This window comes from Narcine bancroftii, chromosome 6 (assembly GCF_036971445.1).
Source record: "Narcine bancroftii isolate sNarBan1 chromosome 6, sNarBan1.hap1, whole genome shotgun sequence".
In the NCBI taxonomy this organism is placed as follows: domain Eukaryota; kingdom Metazoa; phylum Chordata; class Chondrichthyes; order Torpediniformes; family Narcinidae; genus Narcine; species Narcine bancroftii.
In genome coordinates, this window is record NC_091474.1 from 93,182,804 (window position 1) to 93,197,964 (window position 15,161).

The following is a 15,161-nucleotide window of genomic DNA, read 5'->3' on the forward strand; positions in this document are numbered from 1 at the left end:
TAAGAAAAAGAAATATAAAAGGGTGGATACATAAATATTTAACATAGCAATTAGGGTTAAAAAAGAAGTGACATTTGTTTACCCGGAGTGGTTCGTTCATGGCTGGGTTAGATTAGTCCTGGGGAAGATCAAAAGCCTGATAGCTGTTGGGTAAACATTGTCCTTGAACCTTGAGATGCTGGATTTCTGTTTCTGTAACCTTCTGCCTGAAAGTAGCAGAGGGAAGAGGTTGTTGTCCAGGAATCTCCAAATAAATCTTGCATTGAAGGTGCTAATTCAGAATCGGCGTATGCTCTATGTTAAACCCCAGATGGATGATTGCACAAAAGAGGCCAGTCTGTTCTTTGAAGAAGCTATCCTGTTAGTTTTGCCTCCCTGTAATCCTACAAGATTTTTTTTCATGAAGAAGTATATCTGGCATTCCAGATTAGAGGAATTTGTTATTTTTATTGTCGTCATCTTTTTGGCATTTATAGTAAATCTAAAATAAATGTGACTGACAGAAGGATATAGTTCAAGTTTAGTTAAATAGCTGTGTCCCTCCTGTATTAACAAGTTGCACTACCTTTACAATGAGCTGTCTACAGTTCTTGGTTTACGTGTTCACGTTGTGTGCAGTTTATTTTTGCACTAACGATTAGTGGCAATTCTGCTGTCAGGTAAAAGGAAGCTCAGGGTCGTATACCCTGTCAAATAAATCTGAAATCTGAGCAGTATTTTACTGGCTTCCATATTGTAAATATTGAGGCAGACAGTTAACTGGTCCTCCATCCAGATTGTGTTGGATTTTTTTTTTTTATAGGGTGACCTCTTCAGTCCTGTTGCTTCAAAGGAAGATGCTGCATCAAAGAAATCTCAGCCTCAAAGTGACTCCAAAGCTGCACCCAGCTGTGTGAAATCCACTGCATTGTTTGACAGCGATACGGTAAGGATATTGGGAAAACGTGCTCACTGCTGCCATATACCCTTCTGGTCCAGCTCCGTTGTACACTGCTGCCTATACCCTTCTTGTCCAGCTCCATTGTACACTGCTGCCATATACCCTTCTTGTCCAGCTCCGTTGTACACTGCTGCCATATACCCTTCTTGTCCAGCTCCGTTGTACACTGCTGCCATATACCCTTCTGGTCCAGCTCCGTTGTACACTGCTGCCATATACCCTTCTTGTCCAGCTCCGTTGTACACTGCTGCCATATACCCTTCTTGTCCAGCTCCGTTGTACACTGCTGCCATATACCCTTCTGGTCCAGCTCCGTTGTACACTGCTGCCATATACCCTTCTTGTCCAGCTCCATTGTACACTGCTGCCATATACCCTCCTTGTCCAGCTCCATTGTACACTGCTGCCATATACCCTTCTTGTCCAGCTCCATTGTACACTGCTGCCATATACCCTCCCTTGTCCAGCTCCGTTGTACACTGCTGCCATATACCCTTCTGGTCCAGCTCCATTGTACACTGCTGCCATATACCCTTCTGGTCCAGCTCCGTTGTACACTGCTGCCATATACCCTTCTGGTCCAGCTCCGTTGTACACTGCTGCCATATACCCTTCTTGTCCAGCTCCGTTGTACACTGCTGCCATATACCCTTCTTGTCCAGCTCCGTTGTACACTGCTGCCATATACCCTCCTTGTCCAGCTCCGTTGTACACTGCTGCCATATACCCTTCTTGTCCAGCTCCGTTGTACACTGCTGCCATATACCCTTCTTGTCCAGCTCCGTTGTACACTGCTGCCATATACCCTTCTTGTCCAGCTCCGTTGTACACTGCTGCCATATACCCTCCTTGTCCAGCTCCGTTGTACACTGCTGCCATATACCCTTCTTGTCCAGCTCCGTTGTACACTGCTGCCATATACCCTTCTTGTCCAGCTCCGTTGTACATTGCTGCCATATACCCTTCTTGTCCAGCTCTGTTGGAGTCTTCAATTTCTGCTGCCACTACCACCATGACCCCCCCCCCATCACGTTTCTTCTCCCTGCAGGGTGACCGGCCAAAGCGCAGGGCAGCCAGCATCAGAGCTTGCGGTGGATGCTGAGGACACACGAGCCGCAAGGAAGGAGGCACCTCCAAAGGGTTCTGGAGTCTCACCGGTTGTACAGAAGCTCAGTCTATTTGACGACGACCCTGAGCAGGACAACTTGTTTGGCATGACTGGAAAGGAAAGGTAAGACTAGCAACTATGATAATATACAGTCAAGCCCCAATTTAACACAAATTTGGATATAACACGATGACAGCCTGAAGACAGTGGGTCATTGCGATGGTGGATTTTAACAGTCGTCTGTAATCTCTCCTTTGCTGCTCACGCTTTTCTCCTCCGTCTTTCTTCTGCATTCCCCAGTGATTGAGGGGGGTGAGGACCGACGTGTGACTTTCTGATCATCTTCTTGAGTTTCATTTATAATGCTTCCTTCTCCAGTCAGAAGAAATCCAGAAAGTTTCTCTCATGTTTGAAGATGATGATGAAGATGATCTCTTTGCCTCGAAGCCAGCAGCCAGCAAGCCGGCCGTTCAGGTACCCAGATTTGAAGCTCTATTTGATGCCAGTGACAGAAAACTGCTATTGAACTTGGACCAGAACCGATGTTCAAGGTTCTGGTCGCATGGCACAACTCAGTCTGGCTCCTGCTAGATCCATTGTCACTGGTCCTGATCTGGACGGATGCACAAGTTCAAGTTTATTTTCATTTTACTGTACCTGTTGGATGCAATCAGACTCCAGGCCACGATACACAAATCACAGCAGCACATATACACCAGTACAATTTAAAATAAATATACTTTCATATTTTGGGATATTTGCTCAGTTACAGGACATCAGTCTCACAGCCTGAGGGAAGAAGCTATTTCCTAGCCTGGCAGTCCTGATTTTGATGCTCCCATGCGGCCTCCTTGATGGTGTAGTAGGTCGAAGATACTGTGTGCTGGATGGAGAGGGTCCTCATTAATTCTTTGACCCCTATTTAAGGAACACTCCTAATGAATGTCATTATTAGAGGAAAGGGAGACAGCTTTGAGAGCTCCCACCATCTCTCATTGCCATCTACTCATTACTGTAGTACTATCTTATTACAGTAATTAGGTTTCCATGTGAAAAACAGGTTCTTGGGTAACATGCATTAACGTAGTGCCCAGGCGCAGTAATTCATTGGAATTTCATCAAACACATTTTGATACCTATTATATTTGGGCAGCAGCCAAAAGCTTGGTCAGAGTTAGGTTTTGAAGTGGAAGGAGGTGGAGGGTTGAGGGAGAGAATTCCATCGAGAGAATAGACACCTCTTGGCCAAACCTGTCATTGATGGATTGGGGGAATATGCGCAAGATTTCAGAAAAAGTGGGCTATTGAAATGCAGGAGGCTAGGGATGGAGAGAGAGCACATTATGACAGCAAGGGGAGTTCCAAAATAGGACATATGCAGTGAAGGGGGGGAGGGGGGGATTGAGGAATGCAGAAACATTGGAATTACAGTTCATCATTCTTTGAAGGGTTTTGGTATATAGCATAGAATATAGAAACTGGGAGATGATGTTGAGACTGTTCAAGGCATTGGTGAGGCTAAGTTTAGAATATTGTGTGCAGTTCTGGTCTCCAAATTATAGGAAAGATATCAATAAGGTAGAGAGGGTGCAGAGATGATTTACTAAAATGTTACCTGGATTGCAGCATCTTGAATACGGAGAAAGATTGAGTTGACTGGGTATTATTCATTGGAGCATAAAGGTTGAGGGGGATTTGATAGAGGTGTATAAAATTATGAGGGGAATAGATAGAGTAGATGTGAATAGGCTCTTCCCCTTGAGTGTAGGAGAGATTAGAACGAGAGGTCATAAGTTAAGGGTTGGGGGCAAAAGCTTAGAAGTCACATAAGAGGAACAAAAGTAACATGAGTGGAATGACCTTCCAGAAGAGGTGGTTGCAGCAGGGTCAATTTTGTCATTTAAGAGTTGGATGAGTACATGAGTGTGAAGGGGTTGGAGGGTTACGGGCAGGGACTAAATTGGTGCAGACTAGAGGAGGTGAGCTGTCCTGTTTCCGTACTGTAATTTTTATATGGTTATGTAAGTTGTTGAATGTGAGTTCTCCGTATGAGAAGCGACAAACAGCCATGATCCATGAATAAACTTTTCTGGGGATGCACCAAAGTTTGAAATTGCTCCATCAGAAATGGAGGGGAAAAAAAGCCCCAAGGAGTTTAAAGATGATACAAGAGAGCTCATCTTCACTGTTTCAGTTTGTCCAACACCGGAGTTGCCCTGCACTGATTCAGATTTCGGATTTATTGTCCGAGTACATACATAACGTCACGTCTAACCTTGAGATGCTTTTTCCTGCGGGCCAGGCAGAATTACTACTTTTTGGTAGTAAAAAAAAAAGTGTACGTAAACAAATTTAAACAAACTGACTAAGCAATACAGTGAGGGATAAAAATCAATAAAGTGCAAAAGAATTGAGTTTGTCGTTAAGGAGACTGATGGTGGAGAGGTAGCAGCCTGTTGCTGAACCTGGTGGGGCGAGTTCTTTCCTGATAATGTCACCTTCTGTTTTGACAGAGGTCTGCTGCCACTCCCCAAGAATCAACAGTGCTCAGCAAAGCTGTGGAAAATGATTCCGTTGGGAAAAGTCGAATGGACCAGAGGCTCGACACAAAAAAAATTCCACCAGGTGCCGTCCCTCTGTTGGCTGGGCTCGATGTCTTCGAGCAGCAAGGAAATTCCAAACTGGTACGCAAGTTGAGTCTGCAGATGCTGGAGCTGAGTATGATCCAACCTGACCAAAGGGCCAAGGCCCCAAACTCTGGTTACTCTTCACCTGCTGTACTTCCTGCATAACTTGCTGTGTTTCTCCAGCATGAGCTGGTACTAGGGGTAAATGCTAATCAGTAGGTGACTTTGAGGATCAGCTAACCCATGATTGCAGATATATAGTCCATATGAAGATAATGGTGGGCCACCACCACCATCAGGTGATGTGGCTGAGAAGCTTAGGCCAATTAAGGGATATCAAAGTGTGGAAATACTGGAGTCATATAGACCAGTGTAGCAAAAACTACCAGGGCTCCTTCCCTATAGGATAGTTGTGTTGATACTGTAATGACTCAATTTATTGTCATCTGATTGTACAAGTACAACCTAACGAAACAACGTTCTCCGGTCCTCAGTGCAACCAGATGTAACACAAATAATTTATGCAAATAAATAAATAAATAAATATTGCTTTGTACAAATGGGAGTCTCAGAGGGTCAGTGTGAGCCGTTCCTTTGGTTGTTCAGCATTCTCACTGCCGGTGGGAAGAAGCTGTTCCTCAACCTGGTGGTGCTGGCTCTGATCCTCCTGCATCTCTTCCCTGACAGGAGCAGCTGAAAGATGCTGCGTGCGAGGTGGAAGGGGTCCTCAATGATTTTTGCGTGCCCTCTTCAGGCAATGATTTGCGCCGCCATTTTTTCTCTTAACGCGTAAATTTCTTTGTTTTCTGTTTCAGGGAAATGATGCTCCATCCAAACCCAAAAGCCCTTCTTCATTGGAGGAGTCGCAGAGTAATCGCAAACCAGTGGTCAGTCTGTTTGATGAAGAGGAGGATGAGAATGTCGAGGACATGACTCTCCAGTGTAATCTTGTTCACGAAGAAAAGGTGAACTGCAGGATAGTTGCTCTCTCCAATCCAGAGTGAGGGCCTCACAAACGACAAGGGCGCTGGAGAAACTCAGCAGATCGTAGGCAGTTTTGGGCCTGTGCCCTTTGTTGGGAACGGGGATATCATCACATTTCCTGATGAAGTCTGGCCCTGAAATAGTGACTGTCTTTTACTTCCTGTAGATGCTACATGGCCTGCTGAGTTTCTCTTGCACTTTCGTGCACTGCACGGAACCCAGCCCGTGTAAATTTTCTTGACGACAGTCATTTTCCTCTCTGCAGCTTCCTGACAGTGGTACAAGTACCAGGGTGTTCCAGGATGAAGAGTTGCTGTTCAGTCACCACCAGCAGAAGGACAATGACCCGGATGTTGACCTTTTTGCCGATGCTCGACAACCAGAGGTGAATTCCAAAGTCAAACTCTCAATCCTGCAGACACCCTGGTTGAAGTAAAAGCACAATGCTGGGGAAACTCAGCAGATAGCAAAGATAAAGATGCATAGCCAACATTTCGGGCTTAAATATGAGCAGGTGCCCGAACAAAATGCTGGGGCCAGTGGGAAGACCACAGGCAGGAGGTATTAGGTGGATAAGGGAAGGCACACCAATAAGTGGGGGGGATGGCTCTGTGAGTGGAGAGCTGGCAGATAGAAGACCAAGGGAAGGGAGGGAGAATGGGGAGTGGGCAAGCAAAAACCAGAGAAGTCGAGGTTAATGCCGTCCACTTGGAGACGGAAAATCAAGTGTTGCTCCTCCAATTTATGGATGCTCTTGGACATGAACAGCATAGCATCAGCATAGAAGCATTTGGAGTTCGTGAAGTGGGATATCACCACTGACAGTGTCAAGCGCATACATGTTCAGTGGTGTTTTTAATGTATGGGAGGCTTCTGTGGTGCGAATGTGAGGTGGTGCTAATGTCTTGGTGGCACACTAGAGCACCCTCATGCTGAGGGGGAGATCGCCTGGCTCGGTGATTTCCTGGAGACTGTGTGAGCTGCATGGCCTGAGTTTGTATCATTTGGTCGGATTGTGACCACTCATTGGGGTTGGCAAGATAGGGAGCAGAATCTGCCGGCAGCCAGCAACCACTCTTCCATACTGAGTCGGCTGATGCAGTCAATAATGAGGAGGAACTTGAAGATCTTTTTAATCTTATGGACACCCATTCTCCACAGATGAGGTTTCCTTGGTCTACCATTATTTAGATCCTGATGTAAATAATATTTAGAGTTGTCAAAGCATATAGAGTAAATCTTCTGGTATCAGCACTGATGGGGATTGGTAGATGCCAGATAAGTATATTTTTCAGTTGCTTGAGAAGCATTACTCTTACAATGCCTAACACCTGCATTGAAAATCAAAAGACTAAAATATTATACTGTACTTACACTGAACAAACATCACTTGCATGAATTTATCAACCTTAAAGCATTTTACTTTATTTTCAGTCACATTCTTGAAAACATTTAACTGACGCTGCATCTGCAGGTTCCTTCCCCCTTCATGGAGCCACCCGAAAGATGAACAATAACATTATAGATAATTAAACCCCCTCCTCCCCAAATTTAAAGATAAAGCCTCTGATCGGGGAGATTCTTACTAAGCAGGGATAAGTGGACACTTTTAAGAGAGTTGCGCCCCCCCCCCCCCACCCCACCCCACCCCAACGACGAGCGGCATCAACCAGCTCTTCACTGTGGGCGACGCCATTCAGCTTTACTCAAACAGCTGCTATGAGCAAAGCAGGAGCAAGACCCTCTGCTGGCTGAATATTTGCTCCCATCTTTACCAAAGGCTAATGTGTTACTTCAGAAAACATTTACAATTTTAAACTTACCTATTTTTTACTTATTTTGTTCTTATTTATTTTAATTTTTAAAGTATCCTCAATTTTTTTTTGCCAGTTTCTTGAGGTTGCCAGTTGCTTGAAATCCAGATACCAAGGGTTTTACTGTATTTAGATCTATGATACTGGAAACTGAAGCTCCACACAATTAGCCGGAGGAACTCGGGGTCGAGCAGCATCAGTGGAAGAAAAGGAATGGTCAGTATTTTGAACGGAAACCCTTCATTGGGATCAGTGAAAGGTCAATGGAGGGGTGCAGCTGGGATCGGCGACTATGCTGTCTCTCCCAGAGATGGTGCTCAACCTTCTGAATTCCTTCAGCAGATTGCGTTCAGCATAAAGTTGGGGATTGGGTCCATTATTGAGTGGCCTGAAAAGGTAAGAGAAAGCTCATTCCACTGTTCTTGATGCTGGCTTGTGTTGCAGGTTAAAAAGACTGAAATCAAGCCTCCCGTGATGCCCCCGCTGTCACCTCGGACAAAGGCAGCAGAGCTCCCCAGTCACGATCTCTTCGACACCACTGACAATCTGTTTAGCAGCACCAAGGTAGTAATAATGAGGAAAATTAAACTACTGGCAAAGAATGATGGGGCACATAACCACTTTGCAAACCACAGCGCACCTATGTATTCTGAATTCCAACTTGAAAAGCTGATGGGATTATAACAAATCCATGCTTTTTGTATTCCTGATTAGACCACTTCAATGTAGCCTGAAGTTTGTTTAATTGCACCGTTTTAAAAAAAGTTGCAGTTGAATCCAAATCAATCAGCCAAGAGTCGATCGGCATATTCTGAGTACTTTTATTGTTCTAGTTTGCTTCATTTAAGTTGTCGAGCATGAAAACAGGCTGCTAACACTTTTCATTTTCCATTTTACAAAGCCATCATCTGCAAAAACACTTTCATCCACATCCAATATATTTGAAGACAAAAGGGATGAAGGTCTCTTCAGTGCAGTATCGATAAAGCCACCTGGGCTGCCCACGGTAAGTTGAGCCATTTCCAAACCTCCAACACAATCATATCAGAACAAGTGACTGCTGAAGCTGGGGGAAGAGAGGAGGGGTGTTGGGGGTGGGGAAGAGGAGCGCAGGGCAAGACAAAAGGCAAAGAAGATGGCTTAAGACAGATCCAGCAAGAAGAAGCATCTGTTACCAATTCAAAGAAATGTGACCAAGTGGTGTCGTCATTTCCTGATTCTCTTTTCCCCTCCCTCCACAGAGTCTCACCCACATGAGTCCCACTAAATCAAAAGGAGCTTCCTCTCGGATTGCAAAACTCCAAGTAACATTTTTAAGATTAAATTCTTTGTCACTTTGGACACTTCCTGTTTTATGCCATCACTTTCTCTTCAGAGATCCTCATTGACGCCCTGTGTTGGTGCAGGCCGTTGTTTTTCGCACGTTTCCAGCCGAGTGTCTCTGCGCTTGCAGCCACAGTAATTTCGAGTGTGCTAGTTGAGGGACACGGCCGCTCTATTGCAGCTCCCTAACTGGCTTCCTGATGAGATGCCCTCTGCGGCTGTGATTCCCCCATTTTCAGATCGAAGAGTGCTATTGTCCCCCATCTCGCCTGCCCCCACTTTCTCATGGGGACCCTTATTGATTTAAAAAGGAGCCACCCACCCTGAACCTGCAGCTCACCCAAAGCCTTGCCATGCATCATTTAGTCCAGGGCTGGCCAACCTATTAATTTTTAATTTAGGCATAAAGCACAGTAATGGGCCATTTCGGCCCATGAGTCCGTGCCGCTCAATTAACCTACACCCCCTGCTGCTTTGACTAGTTTTCTGTCCATTAAGGAGAGGGGTAAAGTGAACCTCTGCCTTGAATTTTGTTCCACTTGTATTGATTGCAATGGAAGAATGGTTGTTGTGTTGTTGGAGCCTAGATGTGTTGTATTTTGGGGCTGGGTTCAGTTAATTTTGTATCTCTTGCAATCTCCATTACTGCCTTTTTGTATGGAGGGATTTTCAAGATTGAGACCTTATCCTCCACTTCAAATGCCAAAAACTCTTCCCTCCAGAGGAGGGGGGCACTCATTTGGAAGTTTCAAATCGTCAGAATTCTGCACCTTGAAACACTCTGGAGCTTCATTTATAGAGCACATTCAAGATTCCAGCTTCTGAGCACAAAACAAATGAAGGAAGGAGGTGGGAAAGGTGGATGAGCTTGAGGGTTTACCAGCAGCATATATCAGGCTCCTTTTTTCTTAAAATTTGAAGTTTCATTGAGGAAAATAGGGCACTAAGCACTCTTCACCCACAAATATACAGCATTCTGCAGAGTTGGGTGCATGAAGGATGATGAGATTTACAACCAAGCTTTCGCAGGCTGTTAATGAGCTTCAAACCTCTGTCAACTCTTTGCTGCTTAAACATTAACAGTACTTCAGTCTGCCTTCAACTGCATGCGAATGTTAGTGTGCACATGCTGGGCTTTTTTTTTCCTCTATCACTTCTAATTTGTAGCTCCGCGAGAGTTCATACCTTGTCCCTACTGTTTGTCTCTTTCAAGGCAAACCTGGCGATTAATCCAGCGAGTCTCCTGCCAGGACCTTCAGCCAAGTCTGAGGGGATTGTGCCTGGACCAGCATCCCTTGCATCTCCTCCAGCTGTGCCCCAGAATCCAGCTACAGTTTCCAAATCAGCTCCGGGCGAAGGCATTGGTGTGAGTTTCAATCAGCCAGTTCAAGTGGACACACTGCACAGTGTTAATAAGGTAAGATTTGACAAAAATTGGACTGTTTGCTGTATATTCAGACAGATGGGATTTTCAAAAATGAACTTGTATTGATATTAAACAAGAATATCTTAGAGAAATCATAGCTTAATTTGCCAATCCAATGAGAGGAACAGATGATCTATTTCATTTCAAACATATGGTTGCAGAGAGTTTTCAGAGTGAAACGCTAAAGTTTGTAGACACTGTGATTGTAGTAAAAACACAAAAATGCTGGAAGAACTCATTACTTCCATAGGAGATAAAGATATAAACGACATTTTGTGCCTGAGACCTTCAAGATATGAACAAAAATGCGTTAAAGTTAGAAAAAGTAATAGATTCATTTTGTTCGGCAACTACATTCAGAGCTTGGAGCGAAGGCAGGTAAACAGCATCGATTGAGTGCAGAATGGGTTGGAATACCTGTTCCTGTTGCCTGTTCCCGTTACTACGATCATGTGGACGACAACACTTGCCACTGGCACCACTAATGCTTCTGAAAGGTCTCCTGAACCAGGAGCCCATTTTGCTCCGTAGGTCCAGGGGGCCAATCCCATGCGTCCCATTCCCCCCTCCTAATCTCCCAGCACCTCTGCTGCTGCTCCACTCTCACCCATACCCATCAACTCCTCTTTGATTATTTTTGGCCACTCACCTCCACTAAGGGGCAATCTACTGTGGCCATTTAACCTGTCAGTACGTGTTTGGGATGTGGAGGGAAAATGAAGGACCCTGAGGAGCAGAGAGTAGGTGTACACTGAAGGGTGTTGGGCCTGATCTGAGGAAGTAATATGAAACATGGAAGCCAAAGATTTAATAAATTGTACGCAAGCCAAAAAAGTACATTTTTAAAATTTAGACATACATCAGATAACAGGCCTGTCCAGCCCGTGCTCCCCAAGTACACAAATTCACCAACAAACCCCATACGTTTTTGAAGGGTGGGAAGAAACAGGAACATCCGGAGGAAGCCCACGTAGTAGAATGTATGAACTCCTTGGAGACATAGCTGGATTCGAACCCAGGTTGCTGCCGATGTAATAGCATGGCACTAACCATGCCGGGTAACAAAATTAAAAATGTAGTTTATTACTGACCGTGAAGTCGGTAGTTATATCTTTGGCTTGGCTTCGCGGACGAAGATTTATGGAGGGGTAACGTCCACGTCAGCTGCAAGCTCGTTTGTGGCTGACAAGTCCAATGCGGGACAGGCAGATGGTTGCAGCGGTTGCAAGGGAAAATTGGTTGGTTGGGGTTTGGTGTTGGGTTTTTCCTCCTTTGTCTTTTGTCAGTGAGGTGGACTCTGCGGTCTTCTTCAAAGGAGGTTGCTGCCCGCCGAACTGTGAGGCGGCAAGATGCACGGTTTGAGGCGATATCAGCCCACTGGCGGTGGTCAATGTGGCAGGCACCAAGAGATTTCTTTAGGCAGTCCTTGTACCTCTTCTTTGGTGCATCTCTGTCAAGGAGGCCAGTGGAGAGCTCGCCATATAACACGATCTTGGGAAGGCGATGGTCCTCCATTCTGGAGACGTGACCTACCCAGTGCATTTGGATCTTCAGCAGCGTGGATTCGATTCTGTCGGCCTCTGCCATCTCGAGTACTTCGATGTTAGGGATGAAGTCGCTCCAATGAATGTTGAGGATGGAGCGGAGACAACGCTGGTGGAAGCGTTCTAGGAGCCGTAGGTGATGCCGGTAGAGGACCAATGATTCGGAGCCGAACAGGAGTGTGGGTATGACAACGGCTCTGTATACACTAATCTTTGTGAGGTTTTTCAGTTGGTTGTTTTTCCAGACTCTTTTGTGTAGTCTTCCAAAGGCGCTATTTGCCTTGGCGAGTCTGTTGTCTATCTCGTTGTCAATCCTTGCATCCGATGAAATGGTGCAGCCGAGATAGGTAAACTGGTTGACCATTTTGAGTTTTGTGTGCCCGATGGAGATGTGGGGGGCTGGTAGTCATGGTGGGGAGCTGGCTGATGGAGGACCTCAGTTTTCTTCAGGCTGACTTCCAGGCCAAACATTTTTTCAGTTTCCGCAAAACAGGATGTCAAGTGCTGAAGAGCTGGCTTGAATGGGCAACTAAAGCGGCATCGTCTGCAAAGAGTAGTTCACTGACAAGTTCCTCTTGTGTCTTGGTGTGAGCTTGCAGGCGCCTCAGATTGAAGAGACTGCCATCCGTGCGGTACCGGATGTAAACAGCGTCTTCATTGTTGAGGTCTTTCATGGCTTGTTTCAGCATCATGCTGAAGAAGATTGAAAAGAGGGTTGGTGCGAGAACGCAGCCTTGCTTCACACCATTGTTAATGGAGAAGGGTTCAGAGAGCTCATTGCTGTATCTGACCCGACCTTGTTGGTTTTTGTGCAGTTGCATAACCATGTTGAGGAACTTTGGGGGGCATCCGATGCGCTCTAGTATTTGCCAAAGCCCTTTCCTACTCACGGTGTCGAAGGCTTTGGTGAGGTCAACAAAGGTGATGTAGAGTCCTTTGTTTTGTTCTCTGCACTTGGAGTTGTCTGAGGGCAAAGACCATGTCAGTAGTTCCTCTGCTTGCGCGAAAGCCGCACTGTGATTCTGGGAGAACATTCTCGGCAACACTAGGTATTATTCTATTTAGGAGAATCCTAGCGAACATTTTGCCTGCAATGGAGAGCAGCGTGATTCCCCTGTAGTTTGAGCAGTCTGATTTCTCATCTTTGTTTTTGTACAGGGTGATGATGATGGCATCACGAAGGTCCTGAGGCAGCTTTCCTTGGTCCCAGCAGAGCTTGAAAAACTCAATTAGTGGCATGCAGAGTTTTGCCGCCAGCCTTCCAGACCTCTGGGGGGGATTCCATCCATACCTGCTGCTTTGCCACTTTTCAGTTGTTCAATTGCCTTTATATCTCTCTTCCCGGGTGAGGACCTCATCCAGCTCTAGCCTTAAGGGCTGTTGAGGGAGCTGGAACAGGGCGGATTCTTGGACTGAGCGGTTGGCACTGAAAAGAGATTGGAAGTGTTCTGACCATCGGTTGAGGATGGAGATCTTGTCACTGAGGAGGACTTTGCCGTCTGAGCTGCGCAGCGGGCTTTGGACTTGGGGTGAGGGGTCGTACACAGCCTTCAGAGCCTCGTAAAAACCTCTGAACTCGCCAATGTCCGCACTGCGCTGGGTTCGTTTGGCGAGGCTAGTCCACCACTCATTTTAGATCTCCCGGAGTTTGCGCTGAAGATGGCTGCATGCGCCACGGAAGGCTTGTTTCTTCTCTGGCCAGGACGGCTTTGCAAGGTGAGCCTGGTGGGCAGCTTGCTTCTTTGCCAGCAGCTCCTGGATTTCCTAGTTGTTTTTGTCTGCAAGTTTCCAACATTGAACCTCTTTCTGGGGGCTTTACTGTTCCTGGACTTTGGCTTGAAGTGAAGGTTGAGCTTGTAGCGAACCAGCCGGTGGTCAGTGTGGCATTCTGCGCTGGGCATGACCCTGGTGTGGAGCACATCTCGTTTGTCTCTTTCTCGCACCAGGACGTAGTCCAGGAGGTGCCAGTGTTTGGATTGGGGATGCATCCAGGTAGTTTTCAGGCTGTCCCTCTGCTGAAAAAGGGTATTTGTAATGACAAGCCGCTGTTCTGCACAGAGCTCCAAAAGGAGGCGCCTGTTGTCGTTGCACTTGCCGACACCATGCTTGCCCATGATTCCTGGTCAGGTTTCTGAGTCTTTGCCGACGCGAGCGTTGAAGTCGCCAAGGATGACAACCTTGTCGGTTGTAGGGGTGCGTTGAATGAGGTTGCGCAGATCAGTGTAGAACTTGTCCTTTTCTGCTGTTCCACCTGGAGGGTTGGAGCATCGACACTGATGAGGGTGATGCGACGCTTGTTTTGAAGGGGGAGTCGCATGGACATGATCCGGTCCGAGTGGCCTGTCGGGAGGTTTTCGAGTTTGGAGGCAATGGAGTTCTTGACCATGAAGCCTACACCAGATAGGCGTCATTCATCCATAGGCTTGCCAGACCAGTAGAGTGTGTAGCCCGCGCCGCGTTCTTGGAGGCTGCCTACATCTGCAAGGCGGACTTCACTGAGAGTGGCTATGTCGATGTCAAGTCTGAGGAGTTCATGTGCGATGAGGGCAGACCGACGTTCAGGTCAGTGGCTGTCAGCCTTGTCTTGCATGGTTCTGATGTTCCAGCATGCTAGCTTGAGTTTGTGAACATCTTTTAAGGGGGAGGACGTGGAGGGGGAGGACGTGGACATGTTCTCGGGCCTGCGCAAAGGAGCTTTTAGGTGGAGTGCAGTGTGCGCAGTACTGGCCCCACCCTTTACACCCATGGTTCGTGTGCCGTGGCCAAGCAAGCTGGGACGTGGCAGCGAGGTCCTTGGGTCGTAGGTTTTATATCGGAGTGGCCTTCTCCTATCCAGGTTTCTTACCCGGGCTGGACGGACCTGCCTCCCCTCCTAGGTCGGACCATACCTGGTCGCAAATCACTTGTGGACATGGCCTAGGTAAGTTTAATTGGGTTCTCTAACTACCTCTGAGGTAGGTCAGGGACCCGGTTGGATTCTGACGGGGTTGACCGAGTCACACCCTTTCTTACTGCTGTGTAACTGGGGTGTAAAATGTAAAAAGCGAGGGGGAGGTGGTGGCCCCGGCCCCGGCCTCAGTAGAGTGAAGCAGGCGGAGGCCCCGGTCCGGGCAGAAGCGAAGGGGAGGCGGTGGCCCTGGCCTCAGCAGAGTGAAGCAGGCGGAGGCCCCAGTCCTGGCAGAAAGAAGGAGGTGGCAGCCCTGATCCGGGCACAGGGAAGGCAGCGGCAGCCCCGGCTCCAGTCCAAGCAGAAGGTAGGCGGCGGCGGCCCCGATCCGGGCAAAAGCGAGGGGGAGGCGGCGGCCCCAGCCTCGGTAGAGTGAAGTAGGCGGAGGCCCCGGTCCGGGCAGAAAGAAGGATGCGGCGGCCCCGGTCCGGGCAGAAGCGAGGGGGAG

The 15,161-nt window shown here is 47.1% G+C and overlaps 1 protein-coding gene across 1 annotated transcript in view; it reads left to right on the plus strand.

The window, feature by feature from the left end:
- washc2c (WASH complex subunit 2C) overlaps positions 1–15,161 on the plus strand; it is a 64,297-nt gene that overhangs the window by 35,562 nt on the left and 13,574 nt on the right. The window contains 11 exon segments of the mRNA XM_069888076.1: positions 803–944; positions 2,009–2,171; positions 2,427–2,434; positions 2,437–2,522; positions 4,562–4,732; positions 5,491–5,640; positions 5,925–6,044; positions 7,918–8,037; positions 8,375–8,479; positions 8,715–8,777; positions 10,010–10,213. Coding sequence (XP_069744177.1) covers positions 803–944; positions 2,009–2,171; positions 2,427–2,434; positions 2,437–2,522; positions 4,562–4,732; positions 5,491–5,640; positions 5,925–6,044; positions 7,918–8,037; positions 8,375–8,479; positions 8,715–8,777; positions 10,010–10,213 — 1,332 coding nt within the window.